This window comes from Cimex lectularius, unplaced genomic scaffold (assembly GCF_000648675.2).
Source record: "Cimex lectularius strain Harlan isolate CLEC.00 unplaced genomic scaffold, Clec_2.1 scaffold23, whole genome shotgun sequence".
Lineage (NCBI taxonomy): Eukaryota > Metazoa > Arthropoda > Insecta > Hemiptera > Cimicidae > Cimex > Cimex lectularius.
The window spans coordinates 2,403,829-2,429,602 of NW_019392690.1; the positions used below are offsets into that span (position 1 = coordinate 2,403,829).

The 25,774-nt window shown below is 35.6% G+C and overlaps 1 protein-coding gene across 1 annotated transcript; it reads left to right on the plus strand.

Moving 5' to 3' along the window:
- Positions 1 to 6,180: 6,180 nt before the first annotated feature.
- Positions 6,181 to 16,412, plus strand: LOC106662825. Its single transcript, XM_014387592.2, has 3 exons — positions 6,181 to 6,263; positions 13,243 to 13,289; positions 13,700 to 16,412. Exons 1-3 carry the CDS (start codon positions 6,204 to 6,206, stop codon positions 15,471 to 15,473), a joined length of 1,881 nt encoding a protein of 626 aa, XP_014243078.1. The 5' UTR covers positions 6,181 to 6,203; the 3' UTR covers positions 15,474 to 16,412.
- The last annotated feature ends 9,362 nt before the right edge of the window (positions 16,413 to 25,774 follow it).

Below are 25,774 nucleotides of genomic sequence, written 5' to 3' on the forward strand. Positions count from 1 at the left end.
AGCCGCGAAGATAGGTTTTACAACGTTGTGACCAATAAATTGTAATTTCGAAGTTGTAATCTAACCATACATCCTTCAGACAGAAAAAACAGTTAAATGGAATAAATAAAAAGTGCATTATAGGAATTTTCCAATTCCACACATGAAATAGCAGAGATTTAGATTTTACAAGTAAAAACTGGCGACAATTTCGCACAAAACTTATGCAACCCTAGTCCTTTAAAATCCTTTAAGGGAGCAAAAATAATGGCGGTAAAATATTCATGTTTTAAACTTTTTTTATATTAAACTAAAATTTTTCTGAATAGTTTGGTTTAAATGATTTGAAATTTAGAGCACAGGAAGTCCTCAAACACTTTTGAAAATTTTGAACAACAATTTTAATTAATTTTTTTTGTTAAACTAGATATTTTTATGCATAGTTTGATATAAAATTTTTAGAATTTTGACCATCGATTTAAAAATTAAAATGTCTGCACCTAACAGAATTGCGTCTAAGAAAGGATAATCACAATATACCAGAAATCTGCTATTAGGCGGAAATGTCTCAACATCCGCAGTTCAACACATACATGTGTGACAAACGAAACGTTACGTGTCAAAAGGTGTGCTCAAAAACTCGAATTTCGAACGAAAACAAATAACCTCCGGTAAAAAGTCACGTGTTTTATTATTATTTTTTATGACGGTTCGCAACAGCAGAGGTTATATCAACCCCCGGTGTGCCGGTGTTTTTGAAAAAAAAAAGCCCATTTGGAAGTATGTCGAGTTCGAATGCAGGGCCGCTGGATTCGAACCCGGGACCTTTAGCTTACAGTGATGAGCGCCGTGTCAACGCCTAAACCGTTGCCGCAATCGAAGCCCCCTATTATTATTATTATTTTTCATTTTATTGCAATTCAAACGGGTCAAATGACCCAAAACTAAACAGTCAAGAGTACAAAAACATACATAACAATTTAGAATTTAACAACTTAACATTAGATTAAAAAAATAAATTACACGTAAATAATAACTACAATAGATAACAATAAAACTTGTGGCCATGGAAGAAAATTAAACATAAAAAATTCAAAAAATTATAGGCATATAAATAATTAAATAAAAATAAACAACACTCCGTCAATCACTCTTTTAAAGCTCGGAAAATATCCTTTTTTTAAATCGACAAGGAGTCTGAGAAAGACAACATTGCAACCAAAATAATTTCTATATTGGGGAACATAAAATAGCTCAAAGAGGCGCTGGGGGACTCTATATCGATGCAGGACAATATTTCTGGGAAGTCAATCGAATTGTTAAATATCTTCCACAAGAGCAAGGCCGAAGCCAAAATTCTTCTATCTTCCAAAGAGTCCAGACCGACCAAATTCGGTTTTACAGTTTTGGTCTGTAAAAGGGAGCTCACTATTGTCATGTATATTCATTTTGAAAAACAAATATTTACATGCCCTCCTTTGTACACTCTCAACCATGAGAGATCCGGACGACCAAACAATAATAGCATTCTCCAAATTTTTATGGCAAGTACTTTTTTAAAACCTACCGCCTGCCTTCTAATGAAGAACCACTTTTTAAGTGCATTTTTTGACCATCTTCAAGGTGGTCACGAAAATCGCAGTTCTTATTAAATTACTATTAATTAAGGTTTTTAGTTGAGATGAAAAAAAGGTCTTATTAAAAATAAGCCCAAGGTCCGAAATGGTACCGACGTCGTTATTATTATTGTTAATTATTATTGTCGCACCAAGACAAGAAAGCGTCCAGTCCTCCTGCAGTAAACTACATTGCTCAAATGAGGATGTTGGGCGAAAGATTTTCAGGTCGTCAGCTAAAGGTGAAAATCTGGAGTTGTTAAGACTGATCCAACATCATTGAGCAAAATCAGAAACAATAGTGGCCCCGAATGAGATCCCTTGCGAACACCGGAGTCAATATAGACAGGGGCTTAAAATCCTTCCTCGAATCTTACTATAAAAGATCTTCCGGACGGAAAAGAATCGATCCACCCCAGAAGGGGGTTATCTACTTTTAACTTTTCCAGTTTTGTCATCAAGATTAAACACTCCACTCGAAGGCCTTAGACGAATCCGTGTAAACAGAATGAACACAATGACCCTTCTCCAAATGATTCAGAATGAAATCCTTGCAGAGAACCAAGTTGATTACACTGGAGCGTCTTTGATGAAACCATGCTGTTGCTGAAGAATAACATGTTTGAATGAAAGACTCAATAAGTCTGCCACTAAGGAATCCTTAATCTTAGGTATTGTAGAATATTATTGATAGGGCGATAGTTTTTGATGTTCCTACAATCAGGTTTTTTAAGCACACAACTGATCTTCCATCTTTGTCACTTCAATTTTGACATTCATGTTCTTTTTTTCTAGGCTTAGGGTGCAATATTTTGAATGACTTATATTTTTACTATGAAAAGCACAGAAACCTACAGGTTATGTCGAGCGCTTTTTTCGAAATAAAATTCAGGCTCTGAGAAAAAAAAATGACTTTCGAAAATTAGGTCAAATTTTTAGAAAAAGTTCAATATCATGTATAAAATTTTGAAAATAAAATTTCCAAACAATGACTCGGCACATCTTTTGTATTGAAGTCCTCTTTAAAAAAACTACAAAATTCAAGTGAAAACTTTGGTTCTTGAGAAAAAGGAACAGGCAATTTTTTTAAATGCATTTTCAGACAGTTTATTAACGCAGAACAGTTTCTTACATATCTATACGCATTAAATATTATAATAAAATTAAAAAACAACAGCCGAGAAAAAAATGAAACAGTCCGCGGTGTAATCGGATCATTAGTTCACGAGATATTAAAGAAAGAATGAAGGTACTAGGAAAAAGAATCCGAAAATTGCTCGACCCCATTTAAATCTTTAAAATCATTCATGGAAACATTTTGAGCTAATTTGAATAATTCTATATGTGTTTTTTACGCTAATCTTGAATAATAAAAATAAAGGATAATTGTCAGAAAAGTCTATTGAACCTGTATTCTTAACATTTGCTATTTTTAAATGTTATGAGTGCGCTTTTTTCCTTGCACCTTGTTGAGATAATTGTCAGAGATTATCTAATATTGTAGTCCATTAGTTCTTAAAATAACAGAATAATTGTGTAGTAGTGCACTACTCAAAACCGACGCGTGGAAAATTAATTATGTAGCTTTTCCTTAAATAGGGCTTGCTAAAGCGGACTTGTATCGAGGATTAACTTTCGATTGGAAGGTTGTTTTGTTTAAAAATTAATTTTCCACCTATGCGAGTTAAATTAATTCCGATTATCCGGCTGGCGTAACGTTGTACACTCTCTAGCCTTCTGTACGGCGAGGATGAAACGGTATGAAACAGTTGGCTGGCTGTATAATTTTGACATCCTTTCTAATAGAAAGGGAAAACGTTTTTATTTAACAATAAGGCTAATAATAATTGGCGGCGGTTGTTCCTCATCCGAAAACAAAATATTCGTTTTGGATCGTTTTGGACTATTGTACATACGGCGAGACAAGAAACGAAGCGAAACGAGACGCTGAAGTAATTTGTCCAGTCGGCTCATCCGCAAAACGAAGATAACTCATCTATGGATATATATCACTGTTTGTAAATGATGGTTCTACGCATAATTGTTTACAACGATTCGGATTTCGAGCATTAATCGCTCATCATCAGGTTGAAGGAGTGTAAAGGTATACCCGCCAATGCGACGTTCCAATGAGAAGCTGGTTTTTAATGAAGCTCATTTTTGAACGTGCGACGTGAATTATGACACAACTATCATCCTAATAAATACTGAATAATTTAGATTTTAGTCCAATATTGCTCAGACCAATTGATGTGATTTCTTGAGAAACTTAACCGAGCTGTGCCTTGTCAGAAGTTCCGGACCACGCCTCGCACACAATCCAACTTCTGAAAGTCTTCGCCTTAGAGTGCGTAAACTGACATTAACAATTCTAACATGCTGAAATCCTTGCTTGACCTGAACTGAGATGTGACGGGATGGCGATCTTATCCATGTCTTCTTGAGTAACCTCCAGTATTTGGTAGCCTTGGAAGACCCTTCGGACAGTTGTTCTGTAAATGTTAAACACCCTGGGCACACGCTTGCCTTCTTCCATCTTCCAATAGTGCGCTATGATTCTAGCCGAATCTGTATCACTTAAAACCATCACTCAAACAAATTTAAAACTTAAAAAAAATCAAACCACCGAACGTTAGAAAGAACCTTACAGAAAAGAAAACAACGAAGAAGAGATTGGCAATTTAAAGATTACTTGACAAAATTGTAAATACCAGTGGGAAATTTTATCTGTGCTTTATTTACCTGTAATCCCTTAAAAAGGACCAAACATTGTTATAAGATAATCAATCAATAGAGGGTTGTCTAATAGATAATTTAAAATATTAAGGGTGGTTACTTTTTTCCCTCTCGGTGTAGTTAGATGTGTAATGAAGGATATCAAGTATTCCACCATCACAACTGAATGAATGGTATGCAAATAAGAAAAAATGTAGATAAGAGTGAATGGGTTTGGTCGAAGCAACTGATTCCGTGGGGGGCTTGATCAACATGCACCTTGTGCAATTTAGAAAAAGGAACAAACTAGAACCATGTGTTATTTTTTATTAATATGGATTATGGATTTGTTACTAGGGTTTTAAAAAAACGTTTAGTCGTTAATGTTTGGAAACAATCTACATTGTGGCATAATTTCTCACCATTTTTGTGAATACAAAAATGCTTATTTTTCAGTTTCTGGATGTTTTGTTTCGAACACTGTCTCTACGATTGTTCACCTGTTATTTATTTACAATATAATAAAAAGAATCGTTTAAGTACGAGTGAGAGTTTTGGAGAAAAGTTGACCGAAATGTGAAAAAATAATTTTTTTCAGGAGAAGCGATTTTCTGAATCGAGCCCGAATTTTACCCCATGATCACACCGATTTCTCTTGCAATAGCAAGTTGATAAGTTGGACTATAATTTGGAGGGTAGTTTTTTCACGTCTAATATGCAAAAAATATTTCCACCAATGGGATTGCGAATTGCCAGTTCATCAAGGCCAATTACGCCAGAACACTTGATTCGTAACTTTCAAAAAATTATTCAAAGCACTTTTCTATCGCAGAATCATATAGGATCAGTTTCATTTTATGAAAAAAAATTTGTAGTTTAATGTAATATATATATATATATATATATATATATATATATATATATATATATATTACATATAACCTATCGAAAATTAGTTAAACTCTAAGAAAGATTACCTAATTTTTACGATTTAACTTTATCATTATTCCTTATCTATATATTTTTCGTAGTCATAATTCATCACATTAATCATTTTAGTTAATTATACTTTTTATATAAGGTGTTGGTTGAAATGAGAAAGCTATTGTCTCGAGCAGGATTCGAACCGACGAAGTACTTCGCTAACACCTCCTCGTGGCCAATTCCAGATTACCCGACATTTGAAAATATGGCCAAATGGAAAAGTCGAAGGTTCAGACGTGGAGTTGGTGTCCTAGTGGTACGAAGTCACGGTGGCTCAAGTGGTTAGAGCAGTGGCGTATTGAGCGGAAGGTCATAGGCTCGAATCCCGCTGGCTTTTTCATCTTAACCATGGCCGTGGTAAAAAATATAATTAATTAAAATTATTTCTGATTTAAATCCCATGGTTTTTATAATTGACATCAATTGAATAATTCTAATGAAAAATGTATTGTGTGTCATTGTGTTTGACTCCTCATCGCGACACGCAACGAGTGGTAGATGGACGTTAAGCCCTCCTGTAAGACAGAAATTACTTTACTTTTATTGTAAATGGGTTGTATATATGGTGTGGAACCTTTTTCTATTTGCTACCGAGTATTTCATATACAGCTATTATTATTTGTACATTCAGTGCCTGGAGTACATCAGCAGATACAATGGCTGAGAATTCCCAGAGGTTTCGTAACCCTGTGAGAAACGGGGCGTCAAAAGGCCCGATCAAATTGAACAACAAGCCGTTAGGAAGTATATCACGGAAAACGGCGTCATTTAGGAACTTTCATCCCATAGATTTAATAACGGAAGGAATCCGGTTGGAATTAAAGCGCAGGAGGGTAAAAGTGAGAAGATCCGCGCTGGATGAATCTTCATCGGCGTGGTGGGGTCCCCCTCCAGACATCGGAGGTATATATGTGCAGGAAACAAGGTCAAGGCGCCTTCATTGCAGTCATGATCATCGCCATCGCAACCGTAAGTACATCATCATCAACAACTGTCACCGTCATCGCAGTCTCCTGAATTCTACCACCGTCGCAGTGTTACAAACGGAAAACAACCACAGAAAAGTGAAAACTTGAGAAAAAGAAAATACAGTGATGAGTGTCTTTTGGATTATTTATATTAAAACACGATTTGTAGCACTGCGGTCGTGGAATACAGAAAAATACAATTCGCGTTTTAGTGATCGTGTGTCCATATACTTCAATATGTGGTTACTTCCGTGAAATTTTATGTTATTCCATATAAAATAAAAAGTTCTGATTGCAAATTTTCGCAAAGGGTTAAAGAAAAGTGAATTAATTTAAAACAGGAATAAATTCAGATTAAGGATAAAATCTTAATTTCTGCCAGATTTTTAATATTCTCTGTAACATAAAATTTCATATAAGTCTAATTGTTCACTCTGTATAGGGTTCTAATTGTTTTTCCATAATTAACTAGGCTAACTTCAAAAAATCTATGATTATTGGTAGGTTAATAAATCCAAGAAGTATTTCAAATACTCCTGATGAACGGATCCTGATAAAAATTAAACTTAAATACTGTTCAGATGAAGGGCAGGAAATAAATTTTCTTTTCTATAATGGACATTTATTTCGTCAGACGAGTTTCGGTTTAATATAGGCCTTCTTCAGTCACTTTTTTAATATAAAGTGGTTTGCGGTTTTTTTTACATTCTTATAAGTTCAGAAATGTATGTCTGGACGACTATGGACTTGGCAAAGTCTGTCAAGAATCCTAGAAATACTACTACTCGCCAAGTCCATAGTCGTCCAAACATCCACTTCTGAACTTATAAGAATGTAACAAACCGTCAAACCACTTTATATAAAAAAAGTCACTGAAGATGGTCTACATTAGACCGAACGTGTCTGACGAAATATATACCTATTGTGGAAAAGGCAAATTATTATAGAGTTCCACAAAATCAGGACACCATCAAAAAATTAAACACTGTTCGATTGACTCAAGGATCTTATAAATTAGGAATTTGAAATCATTTATTTCAGTTCCCTCTGTTTTTTGTTACTACTACAAACTAAATATTCCTATTTTAGAAATTAGAAAAGAGAAATGAAGGAAAGTAATTTGAAAATACTACCTTCTTTTATTAAAACGCTAACAGGGAAAAGTAGATTTGAAAAATCTTTTCACCGTAAAAATTTCTCTATTGATTAACAACAATATTTGTTTCATTATCGGATAATATAAGAAAAATTCTGAGATATGAAAGTCTGTTTTAATCAAATAACAACAAAATGGTCATTGGGTCATTTTAACAGTTTTGCGTTTGAACAGGGCTTTTTGGTAAAACAAAAATTCGGTTCCGAGTTCGTTTTGTATTTTATCCAGCGGTCGACTTTTCACCAGAGGACTAGCGGGACGCTGTAATTGCCGATGGTCGGACGTTAAAACGTTTTACTTTCTAATAAGTGCCGAGGAGAAACTGAGAAGCAAGTTCCCTTTCACGCACTTCATTTCGACCTGGGACAAATTTTGAATTAAACACTAATCGTAGAGTTGTTTTTTCATTAATTTTAAATTTTTTAAACGATCAGACTGCTGTGGCGTAAAATTGGAAATTAACGTTGTTTAAAAAAACATATGTGGGCCGTGGTCAGAGCAAAATAATAAGAACATGCTTAGTATTTCTTCCCCTGGATAGCAGGAATAAGTACAGATTAGAAGAAATCCACTTGTTATTTATTAAGTATTATTAATAACATTTTAAGAGACATGTTTTAATTATTCAAGTTATTAAATACCATAACTTTCAATTAACTTAACCTGGAATGAAAAAGTAAACATAAAAGAAGAAACGAGCTTTCATTGAATATACTTCGCCTCGACTTTCAAGATTTTACTTTTAATTCAAAATGTCAACAAATATGAACATTTATTTACAAATGTTTAGTTGATACCAAAGGTTATACCAATAATTATACAACATAACCAAACTTGACTCGAATTTCTACTACTATGAGCAATAATACAAGTTACATTTCATTATTTTCAATAAATTTGGATTTTAGTAAAGCTATTTGACGAAGATTATAAGCTTAATTTAATCCAGATATGTTTTAGTAGTCATAATTAATGATTTTAATTAATTATACTTTTTATCTAAGGTTTTGGTTGAGATGAAAAAGCGTGTGTCACGAGAGGGATTCGAACCCACGACCTTCGGTTCAATTCGGTGCTAATTTGAGCTATCGTGACTTCGATCCACTCGGAGACGAACTCTTCATCTCAAAATATATCCTTTCGAATTTTCACTCCTTTTCCTGATTTCACGATATTTGAAATTTGACAAAAAGAGGGAAAATTCGAAAGTTGAGATGTGGTTGGTGTCCGAGTAGATCGAAGTCATGATAGCTCATGTGGTTAGAGGAGCGGCATATTGAGCCGAAGGTCGTGGGTTCGAATCGCGCTCGTGACACACGCTTTTTCAACTCTAACAAGGCCTTAGATAAAACGTATAATTAATTAAATTTAGAAACTTAGTTATAACATTGAAACGATTATTATTGCCATTACTTTTCATATTTCAAATTCATGTCTGAAACTAAATCTCCGTTATTTTTCCTTAAAACTAATTTATTGATTACTGATTTATATAAGCTCAACTATCCACACGTATCTACAAAAATTTATGACCTCGGTCATTTCAGCTTCCAATGCATGCACTTTTTAAACCTAGACACAATCTCACTCGTTCTTAATTAGATTCTATTCTATTTGCAAGTTTTTCTCAAGTAAGGTGCTGGAATACAAGATATTCCTTTATTCCCCTTTAAACCTAACAAAATATCTAACTGATCTAATTGGATGTCGATGGATAGACATTCACTATATATTCACTAGAATAAATACAATTTCAATATACATAGTCTTGTTTACTCCAAATATCGAACAAAGTCCCAAGTATTCGCTACGTGCTCAATAACAAATCTTATGTCGGGTAGCATTCCTACTCGCTCTCTATATAGAGCCAAGGAATGACACCCTTCACACATGGGGCGATTGAGGTCCGATGTGGTAGTCGACTTAACGCCATTGGCTCTCTCACTCTATACCTTCAAGCTAATAAGTACATTCAATATCAGTACGCACTAAAGGAAACACAAAACGAGATATCTATGAAGTACTGTATATAATAAAATAGCCCTGTTTTCTCCAAAAATCTGAACAGGGGACCAAAATACTAGCTGCAATGCTCAAGCACAATTCTATATCGATCCAAGGTATGACTCTCTCGAGACATACAGTTTTTAAAACTAGATTCACTCTCTCATTCGTTCTTTCTTGTTTACATAGCATTCATTCAATCAGGCGGTGGAGTACTCATTCCTCCATGACTTTTTACACATGATGTATAACTAATCTAATTGAGGATCGTTGGTGTATTCAACAATCTATCTCACACGACATTCATGCTAATAAATACATTCAATCTCAATATATACAAAAAAAGATATCGAGTTACTATATACAATTTTAAAAAACATTTTTTTTACAATTCGGAATGAGACCGAAATATTCGTTGAATTGCTTAAGCACAATCCTCATATCAGGTGGCATTCCTACACGATCTCTATAAAGAGCCAAGAAATGACACCCTTGACATAAGTGGAACACATCGAACAAATGTTCGCTGGCATTATATAACGACCTTAATTTTAGTAAAAGTAGAAGTATTATGACAAAACATAAGAGAGTCCCCAAGGCCGGAGAGAGAAGAAACACTCATATGAAAATTTTTTAATGGACCATAAAATTAATATTTATTTATCTGTTTGTCATAATTTATTATTATTTGTTTAATTTTATATATCGATGCTTATTTTTTAGTGTGATTACTTTTAAAAACTATTGTTCTTTAAAATGCTTAAAACCGTATCAATTTTGTACTGATCATACCCGAGCAATTGGTCTAATGTGAAAAGTGGAGCGACTCTGTAAATAACCTTTCGTGACCTGTGTGTCACACCAAAATCCATGCGTTAGCCTTGTGTGCCCATTGCGAACAAAGTAAAGGCCAAGCTCATCGTATCTGTTATTTTGGAAAGAGATTTTCCATGGTATGATATCATCTTTAACAATTCTAACTTTATTACATATGACTCTTTTCTATATGATATCCAATTTTTAATTATTTCTTTATTAAGAGCTGAACTTTCTCCATTATTTCCAATTCAAAATGAAACATTTCTTATAATTAATTTGTTCTTATGTTTTACCTTACATTAACAAGTAGAAGAAGATTAGTCTAAATACAAAATTATGAAGAAAATATCTATTGTATGTAAAATTTATTCTAACAAATTTATTTTTTGAAGTCTAGGTACCTCAAATACCCATACCAAAACGATTATCTTTCCATTTCTCTTTCTCTCCCTATTATTACTTTACAAATTTAAATATATTTCATCGAGTTTTCTCTTAAAATAGGTTATATTAGTGTTTTCATGTAATGTTGAAGAAAGTAAGAAATGTTATTCTACTATAACTAATTATAAACAGCGGGTTGAAAATTATTAGGATGAAACTAACAATGTTGCCGTTTATAAAAGAATAATCGTTTTATGGGCATAAGTGAACGTAAAAACATAATAGATGTAGACATGTTTATTTAGTTTTATTTTCGAGACAAAATCGACGGTTTTTTTAGTGGTCTGCGGTTTGTACATTAACCACTAGACAGATGATTTCAGATCTTTGCCAATTTATTTACACATACAGGACCAAGAACGATCAGAAGCAATCAACTGCTGAATATTTGTTATTTCCTAATCAATCATCAAAAAATTGAATTAGGTGTCTCTGAGGATGTACCCATTATTATTGGATTATTATTAGCTATAAATAACAAAGTGTCAGTTTTTAAACTTAGCCCTGAAATAGGTAAAATATTTCATGATCTAAATCTACAGGAATATTGTTTGTTTACAGAAATATTCATAATATTTCTTCGTATTAAGCATGCAAGTACTTAAAAAAAAATGTTCTCTAGTTTTGGAACAGTTTAAAACTTTATTATAACATCGGTTTGTCTTCCGATTTTGCTTCTAATTCGTGTATATAATAATATTTATTAATTAGTGTGTACTCTATGTTTCAAGTAAATATAACAGATTTGTGTTTGTTGTAATGAAAAACTTTACATTGGGTTAATTTTAAATTGACCAAAAATTAGATCAAAGTGTAGGAAAACTCAGCCTACGAGAAAAAGAACATTTAACGGTCTCTCAACGGGAAGGATATGAAACGAAAATATGACCGGAAGCTTTTCCATTCTTATTTAGCGGGCATTAGCTTTACAACCCATTTCTCCGTAGACCGTTTTTGTAATTAAAAATGCGATTTGTTATTCAGCAAAGCGGAGACGGCCGGCGTAACGAGGAACTATTAAGACGAAAGAAAAAGCGTTCCCTTTTGGTTAATTAATCTCACTGGTCGTAACGCTCAATTTACCGGCGCGGACTTTCAATTTTGATATCAAAACAAAAATGCATAGCTAGAAAAGAATTAACTCGAAAAATTTTTAATTTCACTTTCACGACCTCTTTTGAAATTCCAGTTACAAACTCCATTCGTTTTCAGGTAATTTTTACAATAACTGATGTTTAACTTTATTATAAACATAATTTATATTACAAACATAAATAAATTAAACATAACTTGAAAATGACATGACTGATGTAGAAATACTTAGCTAGCAAACAAGCGTGCAAATTTCCAATTATGGACAAGTTTTTGCATTTTGTTAATAAAACGTTACTGTGTTACGCGAAGACAAAAAATTGACTTATTTATAAAGTTGTAAAAATATATTAGTGAGGTGTGTGACGTCGGAGAGTAAAAGTAATTTATTAGCAAGAATGAAGTGGGTTCAACCCCGCCCCGAGGAGTATCGAGTACTCTAGGAAAGTGAATGTGACCGGACCTCTATGCTTGGGGTAATGTACATATATGTGTTTTGTATGTTTTCTGTCTATTCATTAGTTGACAACCTGAGGTTCAAACGATAGGATAGCATTTTAGGATACCGACGTAGTATATATATAAAAACAGAGAGTCAGTAACCGGTTCGAGACGCTCAAACGGCTGCAGTTTAAACGAAAATAGTCGTGAAAGAAGAAAATGAAGGAAAATCTCAGAGGGTCGGCGATGACCTCGGCTGTTTGTCGGCCTATAAACATCCCCCTTTATATATTAATTGTAGTATTTAGTACCGTTATTTAATGATTATTTGGAGATCGTGAGAAGCGGTCTGGTGTGACGTAGGCTTTAGAAAAACATTTTCTTTATCGTGGCTACGTTTCGACCTTTATTGAGATCATCTTCAGAGCGCAAAGTGATTGTATTCTGTGTAGATATGTCATTATTGTGTGTCGTGTTGAGAGTGTTTATATATTATATTATTTATAAAACAAAATATTTCTAGGAGACAACTCTGCTCCTTAATTCTTTACTTATATGTATGTAATGGAATGTCGTTGTCGTTGTGTGTATAATACAAATGTTATTCAATAATTAATTTTTTATAAAAGCCGATACGCTAAAAATTTTAAACAAAAACTTAGACCTAAGTTCACAAGCAATTCATGGCATTGTTCGTAGAAATTTTGCTATATGATCAATAACAAAACTATAAAAGAACCCATCATATAGAATATAAAAAATATCAATCTATTATGTTTTTTGTTGGTCTTAGTAACAAAAGTAATTACTTTACTTATTACTGAAGTATGACCTCACGATTAGTACCCCGTGGGTCGGATTCCTTCTCGTGACACTAATTTTTCAACTTCACCATCCTTTGCGTAAGAATTAAAATAAAAAATATCCTAGTACTTAAAGCGTGTGTGGTCTAGCTTCTGCCTGTAATATATCTTAAAAAACGTTTTTTGAAAATTTATTATGAAGTGTTTTCCTTGTTTTTCAGATATGTGCCGTGTCCGTGTGGATGGGATCACCGGGCGTGGATGCGAGGTAAGATCTGACCCTAGGGTTCAATCATTATGAGCTGACCTCACTGACCATCGACTCTCTCTTTCGTTCATTTCTCCTAACGCCTCTTTCTATTCTTTCTTCGTAAATCACTTTTCATTTTCCTTTATTCCGCTGCATCCTCTTAACCCCTGAGAAAGTGGGATGCGCCGAGTTCCACCCGGGTGGGGGGGCTGATTTCATTGGTGATTATTGTAATGTATGTATGGGAGCGCGTTCCGAAATAATCGAGGTGTTCATTGAACATTCGATAATTTTGGAAAGTCATTCACGGTCCTTTCTAAAATTGAAAATTGTACATAAAAAGTTTTCACCCGTCAAAAGGCGATTGACTATGATGGGAAGCTAAGACTAAACAGCACAGATGTTTTAAAATGCTTTGGTGTTTTCAGGATCCCGCCTAAACTTGTGAAGGCTGTGAACGGCGCCGGAAAGGCTTTATATGCGGGTCACTACGCTTACTCTGTCGCTCCGATTCCTCAGCATATCACCGTCCAAGCGAACGTCGCGAGAAAGGAGGTGCACTTGCCGCCGAGGTTGAGGAAGAAGCGTAGGCCGCCACCAAGGAGGCCGCAGTACGCCAGCCAGTACCAGGAGTACACCCGTTCTCCGAACAGAAAGAAGATCAGGCCGAGAAGTCATCCCAAACCGAGGCCGAAACCCAGGCCGAATTACAGGGAGCAGGAATACTACGACGATGAGGACATCGATGACGAGCCCGACTACGACTACGAAGGGAGGCCGAAAAAAGTCTACAGGGACAGTCACAAAGAAGGAAAAGAAGATGATTTCGTGAGTCAGCACTCTGAATATTACACTCCAGGCTACAACCCAGGGAGGAAGAAGTTAAAATACCGGGACGATGAGATCCATTACGCCGATCAGTCGTCCGTCGTCTACATCAAGAGACCAAAACCGAATATAAAAAGCTGGACCAGCGTGATGCGACCGTCCAGCAAACTGTATTCCGCAACGATAGGCGGTCCTCCAAGGCCCATACTTCCAAGAGAAGAGGAAGTCGACGAAGAAGAAGAGAGACCGAGGTACAGAGAAAAGAAACACAGAAAACGCTACAGAAACGAAGAATCGTACCATGAAGAGGACTTTTCGAGCAAAGAAGCAGAAGATCAAGAAGATTATTTCAACCCTGATAATGTTTACCACGACCGCGCATACAGTGCGAAACAAAAAAGAAGGGAAAGAGGGTTGGATGATAAAGGAGACGAGCCAAGAGAATCTTTTAGACAGGAAGAAGCGTTACCCCAAAGAAATAAACAGGACTGGAGGAAACAAGAAGAAACCCGTAAAATTCCCGAAGCTAGGCCACCGACCTGGCGATCCGAACCTGAAGCCAAAGGAGAAAGGGCACCGACCTGGCGATCCGAACCTGAAGCCAAAGGAGAAAGGGCACCGACTTGGCGATCCGAACCTGAAGCCAAAGGAGAAAGGGAAGAGCAGATTCGTTGGTGGCTGAAACCGGAATGGGAAGGTCAAGAAGGCCGACCAATTTTGCCAATTTTACAAAGAGATCCCTTAGAAGGCTGGCGGACCGGCGAGAAGTCGGAACAGCTTAAGCAAGTGGAACTCTGGACCCAGGGTCCGATCCAGACACTGAGATGGGCAGAACCGAGCTCTCCTCCGGCTCTTCTGTCGACACCGACACCCACAATACAGCAACATACCATCGCTTTGTTCCAAACGCCCATCCCTGTCCATCAGGAAAGATGGCCTGATACGGCACCGACGGCTACCTACAGGTGGAAGGACCCGCAGGCAGTTTCCACGGCCAAGCCAAAAAAACGAAAATCACACAAGAACGGAGAACTGAGGAGAAATGCGCACAAACATGAAAACCAGCCAGACGAATACAGAAAAGAAATCGTCGCTCAGAGGGTCGTCGGCGACGTCATGAAATGGGATACCCAAGAGGACACAGATAACAAGGAATGGAAGATCCAGGGCTTTAGACAGACTATAAAAAAACCGACAGATCAAAATTTCGACAACGAAAATGTCAAAAGTGAAACCGACGGAGAGATCATCTACGGGAGCAGGATAACCAACGCGCAAAATCAAAAAGCTTGGAGGAAGGAACCCGACATCGGGTTCGGCCAAGGAATGGAAGTGATGGTCGACGACAAAGTCGCCGGCTGGCAAGTCTATTAAAACCACTTTTTAAACGAGATCGAATATCGGGCTTACCTCCTCTTTCGTTTAGAAAATTGTTAAGCAAGTCCGAAATGTTGCATAATTTTATTTGAACTGAAATAGTCTCTTCAAGAAATCAGAACGTTTTCGAGATAGTTTTCTTTTAGGGAAGTTCTACGGACGGTTTAAATGTATAATTTGCAATTTGAAAATATGAATTGTTAGTGAATCTTTTTGAAATTGTCCTTATGTAAACTGAAATTTACCGAAAACATTTCGACCCTGTTTTTATCGTATAAACTGGGAAAGAAGAAGTGATTCTGGCTAAGTTAACATTCCTAAACTCAATCAAATCAGGTTCATCTTTTACTACGGAATTAGCAAGGCAATATATAAAATTATTCAAATTTCCTTTTCTATCAAATTTCGGAAAGTCGGTTAGAAACATCCATTTCTCGAGCATTGAACTTCGCGGGGTTTTAACAATCATAAGTAGCGGTTTAAGAGCCAAGTTGAAAGTCATTGTTTATAGCTGGTCCTGAAGTTTATCTTCGAAGTGTTCCGGGTCGAAATGGAAAGTCCGGCTAATTATGCTCAGGAAGTATTCATCGATCGTTAAGGGAAAAAAACACGAGAGTTTCAATTTTTCTGTGCGTAAATTGCATTCCTTTTAGGGCCGGCGATTTTTCCACTCTTACTTTCCAATTCATTCCTCTTTTCTCGACTGGTTTTTTCCCTATGTGTGGAAACCCGGGCCGTAAAATCATCTCACTGACATTGTACTAAAAACAGCTCTTAAAAAAAAAAAGTTGGCCACGACAATATTATTATCTAACTCGCACATAACTAACAACGTTATGTATTCTCTTCTTCCAGCTCTCATGCCTCTGTTTATACCGTGTATAAACTCTGTAAATAGTTTGTTTTTATTATTGATTTCTGTTATTTTGTTTTAGTTCATAGATCATAGTACAACCAAAAAATCTATTTTATTTATTGAAAATGTATTTAATTTATTAAATTAAGCATTGACCTTTTGTAAATTTTATTATTAAGTTTAAAATATTGTAATTAAAGTTTTAATAATGCTGATTGATTATTGATTCCTGATTCCTTGTATTGAAAGGGAGTTTAAGGCTTACTACACTACATACTGGGAACACGCAACTATTTAAACCTAATGTGGCTGTGCTTTATGTTTAAATGGGCAGGGACCGTTTTTTGAGCCAAAAATGATTTTTTATCTATTTTTTATATTAAAATAAAACTTTTTTGCATAGTTTTAGAAATACTTTAAATAATTTTTGTAGTTTGACGATCAAGTGTTTTGTTATAAGTTGCCTTCTTGAACTTACAACTCGCTATCGCTTAACCAGTTTTAGAGTAATATAAAAAAATAAATAAAAAATCATTTTAACCAGACGAGATTATTTTCACTAGTAAGACAATGAATTCTTCAATAGATCTAGAATGTCAAGAAAAATTACCAATTTGAAGTTGAACTAGGTTCAGTAGAACCGTGGTCCTCTACATATGACGCCGTACATATGTCTGAACTTAGTTCAAATCGTGAACAAGGTTCTGAACCAAGTTTAAACCTTGATTGATTAAACTAGCCCTAAAAATTTATTTTTCAAGGAATAAAAAAATATCTAATGAACATCAATGAAATATTTAAGGTACATACGTACATGAAATTAAAAGAAGGTAGGAGTTTCGATTATTTCTGACTATAGTGTTACCCGATAGTTTATCATTAATATTTAATGTATGATCATCCTTGATCAGTTCTTCTTGCAGCTTTGCAGGCATATGTTCATTTCAACTCAACACCTCATTAAGCGATATGTCGAGGGAAGCAGGCGGCCAGAGATGAAAGATGATATGTATGAACTTTGATTAAATTACTGCCAGTATTTTTCTAATTGTGGGTAAATTATCTTTTGACAACTTCTAATTAACTTATTAATTTTAGATAGATAGAAAGTAGCCCCTATCATAATTTATATGTTGATTATATTTTTAGAGTTATTAGTCATCGAATTAATAGATATTTAAAATGAATATAAAGTATCAGATAATTAATTTGACTCATTTTGCATTTTATGAGAACCGCGTATAGCACGTACCGCACTTAACTTTTTTATGTTCTATGTGTATTGCCATTGGAAGTAAATGACTCAGGGGATGAAGCTATGTAAAATAAGAAACGTCTTTTTGTGATTTATAGGGATTGTCTGTGGAAGTAATGACTCAGGGGTTGAAACGATGTGAACAAATTTTTTTGTGTTCTAAGCGCTTTTGGAAAGAAATGACTCAGGGGATGAAGCAATGGCAAAGAAGAAATTTTTTGTGTTTTATAGGTGTATCCATTGGAAATAATGACTCAGGGAAAAAGAAACTTGTTTTTGTGATCTATAGCGATTGCCTGTGGAAGTTATGACTCAGGGGTTGAAGCTATGTAAAGAAAAGTTTGTTTTGTGTTCTATGCATATTGCCATTGGATGAAAATGTCTCAGGGGATGAAGCTTTGTAAAAGAAAATTTTTTGTGTTCTATGGGTGTATCCATTGGAAATAATAACTCAGGGAAAAAGAAACTTGTTTTTGTGATCAATAGGGATTGTTTGTGGAAGTAATGACTCAGGGGATGAATCTATGTAAAAGATAATTTTGTTTTGTGTTCTACGCGTATTCCCATTCGAAATAAATGACTCTGGGGATGATGCTATGTAAAAGAAAATTTTGTTTTGTCTTCTACGCGTGTTGTCATTGGATGGAAGGACTCACGGAATGAAGCTATGTAAAGGATATCCCAATTTATTAATTATTTTTTCTCTAGCAGGCCGGGAACAGAAAAGACAAGCCGAATTTTTTCCCCGCTTGTCGAAAATAGTTTTAGGCCCTCCTTGTCTTTTCTTTTCGGAAGCGGCAATCAATTACTTTATCCATTAAAGGATACGTGACGTATCAAGAATTTCATGAATCCGTGGCTGGGGTATTTTGTCGGGGTGAAACAGGTTTGAGGCTCCTATACCCCGTGGCAGAGCACGGAGCCATTCACTACATCGAAAATCAATTAAAATTCCTTCCCCATAAAAAGTATAACTATGCCAAAACAGACCTGTAACAATCTGATAGCTAAAACTAAATCCGTTCTATCGAGGCTCTAAGTTGCAATAATTAAAATTTTGAGGCATTCACGGTGATATAGGAAGTCGTATTAAAAGTCTAAATTGTAGAACCAGCGAAGATAGGCGAATTCAAGACCATTGATTCGAAATAACTACCTGTGACAAATCTGGACCAACTATTTTCACTATTCTTTTTTTACAATTTTCCCTTTATTGAACGTCTGAATAGGAAGTTATCTGAATTGAAAAAGACTCGGAATTAGTCTTGCTTTGTCGGTACCTCATGCAGCAATAGTACATTCAAAGGTAGTTTGTTGACAATGATTTGACTTCAATTATCTGCTATCTCCCCAGCGAACATAGCGATAATAGGCGCCATCAGGGACGATCAAGCCAATTTGTAGTTTGATAGTCTGTTCCTTTCCTTCCTGATTTTGTCTGTCGGACGCGCTTTGGCTTTTCACCGTAATAAGTAGTGGGTTTGAAGAAGTGTGAGATTCAACGAACGCTAGTAAAAATAGAAAATCACGTTTTATACCAAAAAGGCTCGGAAACAATCTTTAAATTTTTGAGTAAGGTATACAAAATAAAATCTCAAGTCATCTAAATTATATGATGCAGGTTTTTCTAATTTTTTTATTAAGTCTATTCGTTTAAATTTTTAAATTTTATAAGTTTACTATGTCTGGTATTTCTAAAATTCCTCTAGTTTTCCTTTTGTTTTGTGTGGACCCACCATGAGATGGAAGACTATGTTTCATCTTATTGTCCCAAGTAAAGCTACTGGACTTTGATACCTTAGTGAGTGGTGTTCCCAAACGAATTTGTACACGAATACAACAAATGATCAATTATCTATTCCAAGCGCTCTTATCTCTTATCTTCACAAACTAAGACTGCAAAGAAAGAAATACAACATTCCAAATGATACATGCACGCCTTGGAGCACAGCAACAGGTACAGATCGCTGATATGATCATAAACATTTTACCTGTATCTTTCTACTTCTTCATGTTGTTATTGTGTTACTGCAACTAATGTATCTGTTAATCTAACTAGAGAGGCATATCCCCACTATTCCGAGGATTATCGAGTACTCTGGGGTTATGTGAACCAGGTCTGATGTGGGTAAATGTAATTTATTAGCGTGAATGGAGGGGCTTATTCTCAATTGCCTGGAGGAATATCCAGTACGGTGGGATAGTGTGAATACTAACTAGACTATCATATTTTGTCCTGTTTCGGTTTAATGTGTATTTGTGTTATTTTATCTACAATTGTGGAGGCTTTGAGGTTTATAGAAGCTAGCAATAGGATAACGAAATGAGAGTCGTTACAATCCAAAATTGGTCTCGTCTCAATCTGTTTGGAAAAACAGGAAAAGAAATAAGTAGAATTAGAACGCGAGAAATGCAAGAAAGTAAAGAAAGAGAGGGCTAATGATGATCAATGTTTCTTTTACTTTATATTTTTATTATTATTACTCTTACTTCTTACAATTTTTATTTTATCTATTTTTATCTCTTACAAATCATTCAACTAGTTATGCTATATTTTCCATTTTTTCTTTTCAAAATGGCCATACATTGTATTCCCAGACAACGTTAAATGTTACCTAACTATATTGCAAAAATATCATTGATCCGTATAAATACATATTTATAACTGCTTATATATTTAAGCAGGATATTGCTTGCGCTATTTAGAAAATTCTTGCCGAAAACTTTGGCAAAATGGATTCAAAAGTTTGAAAACGAGAGAAGCGTGGGAGATCGGGACTGATTCGATATAAGCTAAGGATATTCTACATCTCTTAATTCGAAATTCCTTATACCTATCAAGCCACTTTCTCGTATATGCATCCTCGTTCGTTTTTATTTTCGATTTTTGAAAAATCAGTAAACAGTCCTGGATCGAAACTGAAGCCTAAAATCATAAGATTTTTACACAGAGGAAGGTACAAATGATCAGTAGGTAAGTATACAAACAAATGATCGTTTAAAAAAATTAATGTACTATTAACTACTGCTACGTCCTTCACATATAATAAAAATTCTGACAGTAAAGGAACATCGACTTGTGATGGCAGATTTGATAGTTTCATCGAAGAAAACTCTTAATTTTATTATAATGTAACGTTTTTGGGGTGGGAATCGAACCCACGACCGCGGAGTCTACGAGCCGAGAGTCTTATCTTGCTTACCACTCGTCTTCAGCGGTTCAATGAAACTTTGTCAACTAAGTATGCATTTTTAAATATGTAATTAAATGTCTGATAATGCTATATTTGAAAATACAACAATTTTTAACAAAACTTCACTATTTTTATCTTAAGTTCAATAAATCATCTTCCCTGCTTTTCAGGCTTGGTAGCAAAAGCAAACAGCACGCAAAAAAATACAAATTGAGGGAAAAGCCGAAAGATGGAGCCTCTCGCCGTTTTCTCCACTTTTACCTTTCCGTTGTCGGTTAAAGATTTTTTGAATGGAAGGAGCCGATCCTCGTTAGGCCCGGGCCGGCCTTCTCAAGACGTCTAAATGATAACTTATTCCAGGCGCAGGGCTTATTTACACCGAGGCGGCCCTTAGGGAAAAAAAGAAGCACCCCGTGTCAATTACAAAAGGGAAAAAAAGCATGGGTTTCGTATTTCTAGCTGTGTGGGACTAACTAGGCCCCCCGGGCAAGTGGACCGACCGGTTTTTCACTCTTCTTTCATGGGAACTGGCCCTTGTTCCATAGTCACTTCTAACCACTTTGAGCCCTCAGCCCTTTACCGTCGACCCACTAACGCCCTCCCAACACCTGTCAAACATTTCATTAATACCAACCCTTAAATTATCATTAATTATTTTCTTTTTTTCTATAAAACAACTTTTGTTACTAATTTTTTTCATTTACCACCTCTGCTTCCTGTTATTAATTAATAAATATTCGTTTTGTTTATGCGTTTATATTTTTTATGTCAATAAATATTATTCTTATAAGATCTATGTTTACTTTTGTACTATGTTTTTATATTTTAATAGAATTCTTTCTTGTTGCGACATTTATTATTATTGGTTAAATGTTTTCATAATTCCACCCTATTTTACTTCATATACCATTTATATATTATTAAGATTAACTTCTTTCAAATAATTAATCTTTATGTAAGGTAATGGTGGAAATGAAAAAGTTAGTGCCACGAGCCAAAATTTGGTTGAAATAAAAAATCAACGGGCGGGATTCGAACCCACAACCTTCGGCTAATTACACCGCTGCTCTACCACTTGAGCTATCGTGACTTCTTATTGTTTCCAAATTTCCCTAGCAACTGAGATGATCTTTTAGCAGAAGAGGAAAGAAAGAAAAATGTTTATTGCAAGAAACTGAACACGACAGTACAAACTACCAAATGTAAATAATATTCAGAACAGAAGAGAATGTTACAAAATGGTTGCGCATGAAAAATTAATTTAATGAACTCAGGTAGAAATGCGTGATTTTTGGTGACCGGATGTTCATTAATTTGTTGGAGTCAAGAGGAGCTGTCAGGGATGAAGTATTTTAGAAAAACACCTTTCCATTTTTTTGCCGCGTTTCAACCTTTATTCACATCATCTTCAGGGCAAAAAGTATGGTACTAATCAATGGTAGAATAGCACCACACTTTATGCGCTGAAGATGACCCGAATAAAGGGCGAAACGTTGACAAACAATGGAAAAAGGTGTTTTTCTAAAACACTTTATTCCAGGCCGCTCCTCACGACTTCAACAAGTCATGAATTCAATAAAACCATGAAAAGAATGAATGAAAAAGTTAGTGTCACGTTTATTCAATATTATAGTATTACAACAAAACAGTATTACTGGTACTAAAATTATATGTGTACTAGTAATAGAAAATATCATAGGTAAAAAAATGTGGTTTTTCCTGTTATTTAAATCTGAAGAAAATAAGCTTGTGAAACTGAGTTATTCACTTGGTAAATACCACAGGTTTTGTAAGAGCAGTTGGTAAAGCCCGTGTTAAAACATTACAATAACCGACTGATAGTTGTAATATTCAATAAAAAAAAAAATTAAAAAACCCACCGGGGCAAACATGGAACTGACTTTAATCACCTCGAATCCTTCTACCCACCGTGAAATGCTGAAAAGCGTTAACAGATCAAACCAGCAAGGACAGACAGAACAAAATTCATTCATTCATCTAATTAAAAAAGGTTATCAACAAATGGTTATGGTGAAGTGCGCCTGGGGATTGGTTTAACTTAGGCTACAATTCGTTTTGTTTATGGGCTCAATATATAACTTTTTCGCGTGATCATTTGTTGTCGTACATTTCGCGTTACCGTAGAATGCGCTTCGGTTGGGTAGGTTAGATTGGTTTAGGTTAGGGTTAAGTAACACATTCCTGATTTAATGTTTTTCCATTAAACGGAGAAAATATATGAGCATGAGGTTTTTTATACATGGATAACTTTTTGGGTTGGATACACAATTTTTATACGAGACAATTTTCTTGTCATCCATTGTGTGCTTAGGTTGGGTTAGGTTATGTTTAGGTTAGGGCTGGGAATGGTTAGGTAACCCATCCATGATTCTGATGAAAATATGTGGGTATGAAATTTTTTTTAAACATGGATATGTTTTTGTGCTGGGAACACAATTGTGATAAGTGACCGTTTTCTTATCATCGATTTCGCTTAACCGTGGAATACTCTCGGGTTGGGTCTGGTTAGAATGGATTAGGTTAGGGTTAGGAACTTTTGGTTAGGTAACACATCCATGATTCAATAGTTTCCCGTAACTATGAGTGGGCCAATTTTTTTTAACATGGATATTTTTGGGCTGGTAACTCATGTTTTTTAGTGGTCGGTTTCTTGTCATCGATTTCCTGTTAATGTAGTGGGCATGAGGTCGGGTTAGATTAGGGTTATGTTACGAACAGGTTAGGTTAGGCTTAGGGTAGGCTTAACAACGAGTTAGGTAAAGGTTCGAGACGGGCTAGGTTAGTTTAGGGTAGGGTTAATAATGGCAACAACGAGTTAAGGTTAAGGTTTGAGACGGCTTAGGTAAGTAGGGTTTGGTTTAATGTTGGAGGTTTTTATGTAGAGAGTAGGTTTTTTTCCTTTTTGTTACGAGGGTGTTTTAAATACGAGGTTATATCAATTGAGGTGTCAGTGTTTAAATTTAAAGTAAGTATGTATTTGTAAGTATGTGGGGTTCGAATACAGGGCCTCTGCATTCGAACCCGAGCTCTTTACCTTACACTACTGAGAGCTGGGTCAACGCCTAAACCGTTGCGTCAACGACGCCCCGATAGTATAGGGTTACGTAAGGTTAAGTTATGTTTAACTTTGGCTGAATCACTAGTTAGGTTAGGCCTGGGTTGCGGTTATGAATGGGTTAGATAGAGCTAGGGCCAGATTAGGGTTAGGGGCGGTTTAGGTTAGGGTTGGTGAGGTTAGATTAGGTTTACTTTAGGGTGAAAAATAAGTTAGGTTAGGAGCGGGTTTTGCTTAAGATTGAAATTGTTTATGCTTAGGTTAGGCTAAAGATTAGGAGCGGGGTTTTGCTTAAGGTCCTTACGGAAGATGATGTTAGGTTTTCCTTAGGGTGAAAAACGAGTTTGGTTAGAATTCCGTTAGAGATAATGTTAAGGATAGATATATATAGGTTTACGGTTAGGGATTTTTATGTTTATATTATGGAAAGTTAGATCAGGTTTATTTTAGCATTTTCACGATTTAGTTTTTCATGATGAGGAGGAACTATGCCAGTTTTTAAATTTGTTCAACAATAAATAACGTTTCACTTTTTTTTCACTTTCCTCTATCTCTGTTTTAAACTCCAACAGTCTACCTCACTATTTCCGTGTCACACATAATCCCTTCTCGTTAGATCTAAAAGTGGTCCTGTGACCAAATCTAGCGTGACCAATAAATGAATATTCATTCATTCATTCTCTTTTTACATTTTATATTCACTGACTTATATATCCTGCATGTATCAACCAACGGATCAGGATGACAGCCAAGCATACGAAATATAATAAAGTGTGTACTATCTGTGTGGTGCACCGTTTTACTTGTAGAAATTACAAACTATTAATTGGCAAGGCCTACGGTGGAATAAAGGCAGAACTCACGCTGCAATGTATTATTTCAGTCGGAATTGAGTTACACGGAAGAAATGTTGATACACATTTTCCAAACGCAACATTTCGTCAAGTCGATGGTCGTCAAATGATGGATACTTCAAAATGCGCCAACGGGAGCGATGCGGTCAGGTTTTGAAACGGATTAAAGTCGAAATGAGAAAAAAATAGCAAGTTTGCACAATAAATAGAGAGGATCTATTGCTCAATAGAGTTTAACTGAGCGGAAACCAGAACTGAACGCTCCTTTAACAGCTCCTTAACCAGATCCACCACCGGATCAAATCGAACTTATCAGGATATTGCAACGAAATGTGTTGGTTCAGCTAATTGGAAGCGTATCACTGCGGTTGATGCTCCGTACATCCCGCGTAAATATATTTTAAAGAAAAAATAGAAAAATACTGTTGTCAATTTTGCAAAAGGTATCTTCATATTTTCATTTCGAATGGGCTCTCGGTGTGAAATGATAAAACCGTCATCCTCCGGCAAAATGCAAAAATATTTCGACGACCTAGGCCTACGGACACGCAGATCGCCGCTGGGGTTTGATCAGTAGAGATCAGTAAAGACGAATTACGTCCTAGCCGAAACAATTAGAATCCTCTGCGGTCCTGCGGTCGGGAAGACCCACAATTGAATTTCTAAAGTAGGCCCACCGATCGCGTTCAGAATACGAAATTATATACATTTAGTGGTGCTGTTACATATACTTTTGGCCGAGAGTAAGAGGTTTCACTTTCAGCACCGCCTGCGATTTCCGACTTTTGAACTCTCTTCGTACTACCCGTGACAGAAAACATGCTGACAGGCTTTGGTATCAACCTTGACCTATCGATCTTTCAAACATTTTCTGTTTAATATTAATTTTTGATTCGACCATAAGATGTTACTTCAACTCTGCGCAGGAACCCACACAACGCGAACAGGCGACAATTAGGTGTTGAAAAGAGAAATGACTAAAGCAGATAAGAACAGTTCTGGCTTACTTACAAAACCGCACCTTGTAAGAAGTAACGAGATCAATTTCCCTGGAGCGATAAGA